The sequence below is a fragment of the Trifolium pratense genome, linkage group LG4, assembly GCF_020283565.1.
Source record: "Trifolium pratense cultivar HEN17-A07 linkage group LG4, ARS_RC_1.1, whole genome shotgun sequence".
Lineage (NCBI taxonomy): Eukaryota > Viridiplantae > Streptophyta > Magnoliopsida > Fabales > Fabaceae > Trifolium > Trifolium pratense.
The window spans coordinates 29574071-29585723 of NC_060062.1; the positions used below are offsets into that span (position 1 = coordinate 29574071).

At 31.4% G+C, this 11653-nt stretch overlaps 2 protein-coding genes across 2 annotated transcripts; both read right to left on the minus strand.

Annotated features, from left to right (window-relative positions):
- Positions 1 to 1319: 1319 nt before the first annotated feature.
- LOC123881786 (disease resistance protein RGA2-like) lies at positions 1320 to 2462 on the minus strand. The gene has a single exon (XM_045930529.1). It carries the CDS (start codon positions 1973 to 1975, stop codon positions 1568 to 1570), a length of 408 nt encoding a protein of 135 aa, XP_045786485.1. The 5' UTR covers positions 1976 to 2462; the 3' UTR covers positions 1320 to 1567.
- Positions 2463 to 5981: 3519 nt separating this feature from the next.
- On the minus strand, positions 5982 to 9927 carry LOC123881787 (transcription factor MYB119-like). The gene is made up of 3 exons (XM_045930530.1): positions 9545 to 9927; positions 9008 to 9134; positions 5982 to 6512 (listed from the first exon to the last, which is right to left on the minus strand). Exons 1-3 carry the CDS (start codon positions 9925 to 9927, stop codon positions 5982 to 5984), a joined length of 1041 nt encoding a protein of 346 aa, XP_045786486.1.
- Between the last annotated feature and the right edge of the window lie 1726 nt (positions 9928 to 11653).

An 11653-nucleotide genomic window follows, 5' to 3' on the forward strand; every position in this document is an offset into this window, starting at 1 on the left:
CCAGTACTATATAAAATGCCCTCCATATAAATCACAAATTTATAGCATATAGCAGTAGAACATTGTGAAAACATTGTAGGTAACGGGCGTTAGTGTTGCCTATGTTACTTTCAGGCATGTTGCATGTAAATGTGTTACCAGAAACAACAAATGTTGTAGTGAATGGCATGTTTTTGTTCATGGACAGGCCCTAGTAAGATACCTCACCCTCCTTATATGACACAAATTTATAATATGTAAGAGCACACACCGAGAATACTGATGTTATTTTAAGATCTTCTACTGGTAAAATGATAATAAAGAAGCACAGCGATGCTAGTAGTAGTAGTAGTAGCACGCGTAATGAGAGCAATATATGGAAAATGAAATCCAGACTATCATGAAACTACAAAAAAACTCAACAATAGAATAGAAAAATTTCACACTCAGAAAAAGAAAACAGATGTAAAGAAAAACTTGATCACTAAAATTGTCATAGAAAGATTCAAAATTAAATACAACTACTAAAGTATTACCTTTCAAACATATTTTTCAACATAACAAAGCAATTAGTTAGTATAGAGCCATTGTGTGAGACTGAGATCCAGAAAATGATCACACACGTTAATCAATGGTCGTGCATCTTGAATTTTAGCCTTCATTACAAAGTTGTTTGTCTACCAAAAAAATTTGATTCCAGTTTGTCGCACACTCTACCTCCTTAGTTTGTCCAGTTTTAGCAGGCTGCTTCAATGTACTTGAAGTAAATATTAGAATCTTCACTCTACAATACAGAATCAAAAGAAAATATTTTATTATAAAAAATAGCATTTTCTCTAAGCTTTATGCTAATTTAATTCCTTTTGCAGTCTGCAAATTATGTACCAGTCAAAAAATTTCATAATAGCTGTAGACAAAAGTGAAAGTAGCATGACCGCAAGACCTAATGAAGAGACTCGATCGAGTAGCATATCCTGCAAACACAATACAAGAGATTGTTACAGCACTATAAAAAACACAAACAAAAGAAGGACGGAGGGAGAATAGAAAGTTACCAATTTAGGTGAAAACGTGACAAACCAGGAGCGACAAACAAAGGGAATTGTGATGGTGGTGATGAAAGTAGAAAAGCGTTAACAACTTGAAATCAATGCTCTTTCGTCTTCATTCTAATGAATAAATAATTTTGGAATATGTCTTATTTTGTCCCAGTCTTCCCCGGTTCCTTCCGTGCATCGCTCCTTTAATGTTGAACATTGTGTAAGTATCAGAACTTCAAGAGAAGTGAGGTGTCGAATACCTTCTGGCAAGAATCTCAATCCTTTATAATAACTAATACACATGGTTTGAAGGGATTGCAGACCCTCGTCACGAGTGGACACTAAAATGGAACTACCTTTGGATCCACATGACAACACATATTTCAAACTATTCCATTTCTCTTGACTTAATCCGAATTCAAATTGTTGATTTTTGCTCCAAACATCGTCCAAAACCAACAAATATCTTTTTCCTTGCAACCCTTCTTGCACCTTTCGTTGTATTACATCTAAATCCAAGGCATCACACTTCTCCGCTGTGATAAATTCTATATGGAATACAGAATTCTCTTGACCGAAAAAGCCTCCGAAACATAAATCCAAATTTTTGTATTAAAATTGTTACTCACCCTAACATCATTGTAGACCACTTGAGCAAGAGTTGTTTTTCCAACACCACCTAAGCCAACTATGGCATAGACAGAAAGGAATTCAGAATCCCTTACTTGTGCTAGAAGAAACTTGACAATCTTCTCTTTATCATCTTCGCGTCCATACACTTTTGGTTCAACAACAAGGGAGCTGGTTTGGCGCCATTCATCTACTTCAGTTGGGCGTTCTCTAACACGAACACTCTCTCGTAGAAGAAACTTGTTCTTACTTTCAGTAATTTGATCAAATCTCCTTGTAATATCATTCAACCTATTGCCAATATCACGTCGAAACATGATGTTCATCGCTTTGAAAGAGAATGATCCCCTAAGCCGGTCGGATTGAATGGAACATTCATCAAGAATATCATCTAGCACATAAACTGCATCTTTGAGTTCCTGAAGCTATATATTCATAGAGCTGTCTGTTATTTGAGATCTAAGGTGATTGATAGTTTTTCAGCTTTTGACTTGATACCAGAAATGGTGGCAAATTCATTTTGAAGAAGAGATGTCAAATTTTGCACCACAACTCCAAGTAAGGCGTCGACCATTTTTTGAGAAAAGTAAGAAAGAGTTGAAAAGATAAGAATTATCAAGAAGATCAATCACTTGTTTAGATTGAAGAAGTGTTGCAGGTGAATGTAGTGCAAAGTTCGATAATTTATGCAACTTGCATATTTTTTAATGTGTATCATGTGTAGTAGTTAAGGCCTAGGAATAAAAAATGTAATGAAAGCATCAAGGACGATTAACAGCTATTTATGGGTCCAATTACTCTTATTTTATGCATGCAGTGGTTTGAGAGTGTATCAAAACATGTATACACTGTACACAAGTTGAAAATTGGTTAGCCCAAAATTTTCAGTAAACAAGAGTGCAAAAGTCTATGAAGCACACACTCATCGGATTAGGCGTGTCGGACACGCATTGGTGTCCGACACCGACACTTATGATTACATTGAATTGTGTCATTTTTTCAAATTATTATTTGTGTCTATGTGTCAGTGTCGTATCTAGTGTTTGTGCTTCATAATCAAGGGACTTGCATGGTTTTCTTGTTATTTCGGACTAGGACAAGTCCACTCCAGCGACCGACTGAGTCATTGCTTAAGTCACTTGCATAAAAGCAGACTATAATAAGGATAGGCCCTTCTGTTGCACTAAAAATACTTAGAGCAAGTGTATTCTATCAAAAGATTATTGTATTCACAGAGATTAATTAATAAGTACCAAACTATTTAAGTTTTTTTACCATTTAGACTAACAAGTAGCTGGGAGTTTATGGCAAGTAATTACTAACAAGATTACAGATGCAGAGATGTAAATCAGTAGAGAAACGTCTAAGGTCGCGGTTTCACTTGTAAGTTTTGATTCCCTTATGTCTAGTTCTAATTGAATTACTTCCTTTTTTTATTCAATCACTCATTCCTTATTTGGATTAATATTCTTTTTCCTAAATTAACATTTTGTTTTGTTTTTTTTGACTAAAAAATTAACATTTTGTTTGGTCATTCAAACATTTGATATTCAAGAAAAACATAAAAACAAAAAGGTTGAATGATTTGAAGACTAAAATTAAGGTTGGTTATGCAACAATCAATAATCATAGTCTCAATTATCCTATAGGTCACCAATTAATTGCAATTCGAGACCATTTAATTGATTATTAACATTCAAGGTTTGATTAGTTGTAATCATATGTGATAAAATCAATAAAACAAAGTTAATTGAAAATAAAAAATGAAATTCATATTAGAAACTAGAACATAAAGAGTCTCTTAACTTGCAAGATCCACCTAAAACCTAGAAAAATATTTAACTATGCATAATCATGAAGCACACTAAAGTAAAAGAAAAATTCATGAAATTGAAAGGAAAGAATCACAAAGAGAGAAAATTCTTACTCCAACTTCAATCTAAAGCTTTCTACGGGTAAGAAGTACCCCAAAATAAATATTTTTGTTTCCAAATTCTCCTCTGTATCGTGCCTCAAAAACGCCCCGCTCTTTTTGTTACTATGACAGTGCACCATTTATGTGCTTCATCCAGTAAACCAACAATTTGGTCCGCAACCATTTTAAATCAAGGTAAATGCGTTTGGTAATACAGATAAGCTAGCTTATTATAGTAGCTTATAAACTTGTTTTATAAAATTAGAGGTGGTTGGTAAGAAGTTTTTTTAGTAGCTTATAGTTTTTTTACCTCTTATTTTAATTTTAACTTTATTATTTTAATTTATTTATTTATTTTAATAAAAAACTACCCACTCGCATAAAATAATCATGTACTTTTATGTCATTTTATGGTTATAAAAGCTAAATTTACCATACACTTTAATTTCATTCGACTAGCTTTTTAGCTGTAGTTTATCATCTATCAGCTAGTTTTTCAGCTATAACCTAACTTACAGCTTAATTTTACGAAACAGAGCCTAACTGTGCATCGGTTAAGGATTTTATTTAAAAAAAATATTTATTCAAAAAATTAAATATTTTAATTCTCAATACATTGAATTCACATTTTTATAATTTTTTTTATAAAAAATATATTATTTAAGGTGTTTATAGAGTGCCCCCTTACCAAAAGAAAAAATTAATTTATTAATTTCTCAAGTTTATGTATTTAGACACTTAATATCAATTAAGTCTCTATATTTTAATAATTTATTGTTAATTTGATCTCTAATTTTAACCGCTTACTATTAATTTAGTTCCCATCATACATTCATAAAGACTAATATGAATAAATATTGACAGCATTAGGACCTTTTTGAAATATTCGTAAAGTTATGAATCTTTTTACGAGCGCTCTACAAATATATGATTGACGATCAAAACACCGTGTGATGAAGATCACCTTATGATTGGTCTACAACTGTTCATTTAAAGTTTTGGGCCCTAAAACCTTAAAAATATACACTATTCATAAACCCTACATAATCTAACTTATGACTCAAGTCAATATACACTATTCCTAACCCTAAAAATATCATACTCACGACTCTTACTGAATTGCTTGTTGGAGTGTTTGCAGGTACAGTATCACTTTGTCGAGCATTCTCTGTCTTCAACCACTCAATTAAATCTCAAATTGCAAATCTTAAGTCTGGTAAGAATCAATGTCGCCCTCTATAGGAATACTTAATCATGTAATCACATTTTGGTTCTAAGATCTAATGGCCAACACAATATCATACTATAAGTGGTGAGCGCAATATCCGTTAATCCACAACTCGATCAAATTGATGGTACAACTATGTCGGCATCTTCTCTAGAAGCTGCCTGGAATAAACTAGAGAACCAAGATATTCCTCCCTAGTTTATGATCTGTTGGTGGTTGCCTAACAACAGTCCCAAGTTGTTGCAGAATAAGGCAAACACTTGGTCATTTTGAGAACAAACAACCTGAACTCCTAGTGGTTTTAGGTAAAAAAATTGGCTCCCATCATCATGCGGTTATCCTCCCTAAAGAAACAACATTTTTACTCAAAATTAAGTATTCTACATGCCCAGATTATGGGAACACAAAATTGAAACACAAACATACAAACATGTCAAGTGTCAACCAACAATAGACAATGACAACATAATTAATACAAGTAACATGAAGTTAAACACAACAAGATTAAGAATGGGCCAAGCTAGTAACATTGTCGTAAGATAACGTGCTTTCTTTTACGGTTTCATCCATGCACGCCACGATTTTTTTGAATATCCAAGGACAAATCAAACATTATCTCAACAACATGAAAATATATGAACAAAATTTGATTCCGATGCTTAGATAAAATAGAGCAAATAATAGGCTATAATCGGTCAAAATGACAACAAGAGGAGTTCACGAAAATCATTAAATATAATTCCTTGCAATTAAACATTATTATTGCTGCTAAATCAAATCCAAACAAAACAGCAATATCCTTTAAAGTTTAGAAACGGCTAAACCACAATAAATATCCAAACTAAAATCATCACATCAATAACTTCAATATTAATAATCAAAAAAATAGTTTTTTCTTCAACTAATTCAAGAACTTCCTTCTAAGAAATCTTGATCCTCCTGCTGAAAATCCAAGTCCAACTTTCCCTCCTCATGCATAATCAAGGGAAATTGAGAAATGAGCATTAGCATTGTACTGCCAAAAACAAAAATTAAAATAACGACAAAAATTAAAGACGGAAAAAAAAAATTGATCACTTAAATTTTAGTCTCTAAGACTTAGAGACTAAAATTAGTGACGAATTTCACATTTTTCCGTGTCTATATTTCCATCGCTATTTCATCTTTTTCCAATAGCATATATCTGAAGCTATAAGTTCAACAATTGAGAGAGGTAAAGATCATAAGAAAGGAAATTGTTCATAGGAGTAGTCTCATCCAAGTGCATGTTGTAATTTGGGTATTGATGGATTGAATTAACAAACCCACTCTCATTCACATCATCAACAATATTACCTTGAAAAAATTTCAAATATTCATTGGAAAAAGAATCAGAGGGTAATTCATTGAACAAAAGGTTCGATTGATTTTCTTGAAGTTTTTGAGAGAGTGTTGAATGAGACGAAGAGGGTATGTTGGTAATTTTATTGGTAGTGATGGATGTGTTGGTTTTTTTAATATAGTCTTCAAGTACGGAGGACTTTGGTTTTGATCCCTTAGAAGTTTCATTCTTCTTGTTCTTTCTTCGTGAGTTTTGTCTTCTTTTTGTAGCATTCCAGTGATTTTTTATGGCATTTTCTGTTCTTCCGGGAATTTTCTTTGCGATCTCAGACCAACGGTTTCCAATTTTTGCATGCATAGCTACTAATATTTTCTCTTCTTCTTCGCTCCAATTATCCTTCTGGTATATAGAAGTAAAGTTTCCCAAGAAAAATATTAGTATTACAAGATGATTAAACATTAATTACATTTTTATTGAAATTTATTTATGTATACAACATTTTTTTTTTAATTATTTATACAACTATTTAGAAATCAACAAAATGAAAATTTATATTATTAATTATTTGAAGAAATTGAAATGTGCTAGAGCTTTTGTGAGAAATCCAAAAAGTATATACAATACATAAATTAGAGTTAAATATAATTTTTATCCATAAAATAATTGGTTTAATTAGTCATTTTTTGAAAGGGATTCACCTCCTATTTTTTTAAAAAAAAAAATTTTAATAAATAAAGAGTATAAATGACAAAAATTTATCTTTCATGGTCTTCATTGTTTTGTTTTTTTGGAAAATAGTATTTGGGCCCGTTTGGTGTGCAGGATATGATAGTAACATGATAGGATAAGAAGTTGTATAATGATAGGATATAATAGTGACATGATAGTCAATATCTTATCTTGTGTTTGGTGCACACAGGATAAAAGACGGATAACATTATTTTCATATTTTTTATTGGCATTATAAAAATTTAGTAAAAAAAAATGATAAGTAATGATTTTTTTTTTGAACAGTGAAATAATTTCATATAACTGTAAAAAATAAAAATATCATTGCTACCAAAATTAAAAGGAATTAAAAAAAGAGTTTAATTGTTGTGCACCGTCGGTGTAATTTTTTTTTACACATCCATCCAATGACGCGTTGCCACATCATTTAATGAATGTGACACATCATGTGTTTTTAATTACCATACATGATGTGTCGGTATATTATTGGACGCATGTGCAAAATAACTTTACACCGACGGTGCATATAAATTAAATTCTTAAAAAAACACAAACTTTTCAATTGCATTGCAAAATCAGAAAAAGATGGAAGTCGCTGTGTTGTTGTATTGCCTTCCCTTCCCAATCACCACCTCACCACAGGAGTAATTTTCATGGGAGACTTTAAGATATATAAAAGAAAATAGAAAAAGAACGAAACAATTGGAAATATGATTAGAATTGTTAATTGCAGCAATTGTTAGATGACCAAAGAGGTATTGTAGTTACGTCAAAATAAAATAAAAAAACAGAGATTACATTAAACATGTTGTTTAGAAATTGGGAAAAAAAATTGGGAATATGCAGAGAGTAGCGATCGATGGTGCCGATTGGGAATATGCAGAGAGTCAATTGTTTAGAAATTTGGAAAAAAAATTAAAGAAAACGAGGGTGGTTGCATTGAGCAGGAGTCGAAGAAGGGATTTAAAGGAGTGAACACGCGTATGTGTTATCAAGTTGGTAACCCAGACTAAAACAAGAATTATAATAACAAAGGAGCAATAGGATTAAAAATAAGTTAAGTTTATTATTTCCTATTTGTGCACGAAACAAAGGATTTAAACCGGATAGGTTAATCCAGTAGCCACACCAAAAATAGCGTCAAAAAAAAAAAAAACCGGATAGGTTAATTTTATACTACCATGTCTCTCTATCCAGCGCAAAATGCACCAAATGTCTTTTGAGATACTTGTGGTTTTTTTTTGTGATAGACATATAAATAGATGTGAAAAAAAAATAAATTAAAAAGGGTAAATAAGTCTTTACCCCATGCAAAATAGACGAATTTTGTTTTACTCCTACAAAATAAATATTTGGGATTACCCCCTCGTAATGTGAAGATTCCTTCAATTACCCCCTGAGTGGCCAACTAGACATAGATCTTCATTTTCGATGACGTGGCATGCATATGTAGAATTTTTATTGTCACATTAGTTAAAAAAAATTAAATTAATTATTTTTTTATTTTTTTAAAAAGTTGAAAAAAAAATTAACAAAAAAATTTTGAAAAACGATTAAGATTTTATGGTATTAAATTGTGAAGAGTCTTTCAAAAAAGTCTTTTAAAATCTTGCAAAATCAATATAATCTCACAAAGTCTTTTAAAATCTTCAAGATTTTTTTTTTACCAAAATATTCTTTTGAAATCTTAATCCAATAAACTCTCCTAAAGCCAATTTTAAGATGTTTTTAGCTATTTGTCAAAAAAAATTAAAAAATGTTTTTAGCTAACTAATGGACGAATCCCAATCCATCAGAATACAAGTACATGATTTATAGTAACAAATAAATACGTTAATATGTCTAAAAATATATATAGCTTTTATAGTCAAAAATTAAATTATAGAATAAAAGGAAATATTTCTATAAATGGATCAATCAACAATATATGCGAATACCAAACATAGATCCTTCCAAAAAAACAAAGATCCTTGTCGTTGAATGTCTGAATCTAAATCTAGATCATCGGATACATAGGAAAATATCATTTCAAGGAAAAATCTCATAAAAGCATAGTTGAAATTATTTACCAAAAAAATATTCATTCAACTTTGTAGAAGAAAATTAAATTCATTGTAATGAAATTTAAATAGCAAAAATTAGTATTTATGAATCAAAATTCAAACCTTAATATCAGGACGCAAATGATTATGCCATCGCTCTCTACACTGTTTGCCAACTCTTCCTTCTAACTTCTCAGCTATTTTAGCCCATTTTCTTTCACCATATTGCTTCACCAACCTTATCAATTTCCTTTAGTAATCATACCAAATAAAAAAAGTTAATAAAGTTAGTAATTAATTAATCATAGTTCTTGCTACAAAAAAATAATAATAATCATAGTTCTTGCGTAAAAAAAAATATATAATCATAGTTCTAAATTGTGATCAGCAGACACATGACAACTTCAATTATGGCCGCCGGCCATATTTTTCCACAATACTAGTCGTACAAAGCATAATCACGACCTCAATTTTAGGTCTATGTTTTGCAAAGCAAATGTATTTATTTTGCAAATCAAAATTTGAATATGGAGTTTTTTTCTACATGATGAACCTTTTTTTTAATCTCCAGAATATGATTCAAACAAATATATATATATATATATATATATATATAATAGAAGTATAAAAGGTACTCCAACGTAATACAAAATATCAAACCTGTCTTCTTCATTTGCCCATTGTCCTTTGATCAAAACCATAGAAGTATCTTTTGTAGATTTGCTTTCCAAAATTTTGGTGTTTTCACCATAACCATGAATATCCTTAAGGCAAAATGTAGGGTTTTGGTTGAAGTTATTCCACTCCGAAGCTTCTTCATTTGCTATGACCCGATTAATTGATTCTTGAGCATTTGGCCACATAAACTCATAGTTTGAACCATAAGAGTAAGGAAAAACACTTGCACTATTTTGTTGATGGTTAGGGTAGTGAGTCATCATTTGATCCCATAAGAATCTATCCATGAAAGGGTCAATGGAATTTATATTTTCATTGCCAAAGATTTTAACGCTATTGACACCATAATTTCCTCCTCTAATCATGATTTCAATGAAAATATTTGGTTGAATAGAGTCAATCAAATGTGCAAGGACTAGTTTATAGGGAGAATTAATGTATATTTGTTTATGTATATGGGAAGGTCTTAAGGTTAGTATTTTATTAGGTAACAAAAATTTGGTTGACAAAATAAGCTTACTCCAAGCCTTGTAATAAACCACATGGATTAGTAGCCGTTGATTATGTTTTTTATCCGAGGGTCACGAATTAATCAAGAATGTTTTGTAACTCCTGAACTTCAATTCGACAAAAGGAATTATGGCCTATTATTATCATATTATGACTCATTTCATTAGTAAATGTAGTTTTTTATTTTTATTTTTGTTTGATTTAAATGAAATTGAACTAATTGTTTTTTTTTTACTAAATTGAATTTTTTTTTTCACCACCAGTATCCGGCCCACTGGACCGCCTAATTTGGTCCAGGCGTTAGTTCTGGCATCAAGTGGTTTCAATCTTCTCCCGAACACAGTTGCGGGTAGTCGTGGCATATGCAATATAACCCATATTCGTGGGTACATGACCGTCCCGCGCCCCGATTTTGACGACGAAAACCCGATTTGACTAAATTCGGGTAATTTGGGTTTTTCCCGAATTTAAAAGACGATGGTGGGGCAGATAATCGGGACATTGTTACCTACCTCGAACATGTCCCCGAACCCACCCTGCATATATCTAATGACATTTTGCCTCTCTTAAATTATAAAGCTTTAAACAAAGTCTTAAATTATATTCATATATTTGTTTTAATTTTTAAATCGAGTATTAAACAAAGTTGTTTTTTCTATTTATATTCTTTGTTTAAAAAAAAAAGTATTGTCGAAACAACATAGTTTTCGACTTAACCCATTTTGGGTTGGTCTAGTTGTGTTGGTTTGGGTCCTTGGTGTATGCTCCCCTCAAGGTCTCAAGTTTGATTCCCCCTGGTGCCAATTTCAATGGGCTAAGACCATACAGAGCAAAAAACTCTGGCTTTAAATGGGACCTCCGCAAGTGGACGGTGGGATTGGTCCCCTTGGATTAGTCGGTCCTATGACCGGATACCAAGCTTTAAAAAAAATACTTTTCGACTTTTACCTTTTTTAAATAAAAAGTACCAAACTTCAATGCAAGTTCATATGGAGGTGAGACGGAATGGAGATACCCAAACTCCGTTAGGTTATGGTTTGGAGTTCTACTTTTCATACCCATTGAAAATTGTAACGGGTTTGAGGAAACCCGAACTTTATAGGTTTGAGTTTGGGAAAGGCAAAATTCGTACCCACCCCATTGTCGTGCCTAGTTGTGGGGGATTGAACAGTTGTCCTCCCTACCAAGTATCATTCACCACTGAACCTACTAACGATTAGTAAATTGAACTAATTTTAATAGAATGTTTTGTTTGATCAAATAGTCTATTACGACTAGAATTTTACTTTTTAAAGTGAATAAATAAAATTATCAGAGTTCGAATTATGATCCATGCATACCAACTAGGCTATGCTCACATGAACAATCTTAATACAATGTTTTTGATACATAAGAGGGCTAATGCCCAAAATTTTAATACAATGTTAATACATATTTTATTACATTGAAATAAATTTGAGTTATTTTTCAATTATTAGTCATTATTATATCTTTAATACATTTGTTTTGAAATTCTCATATGTGTATATTTTCGTATTTTAAAAAGTTAAATATATTATTAGGTTTTCTTTTTTGCAGAAA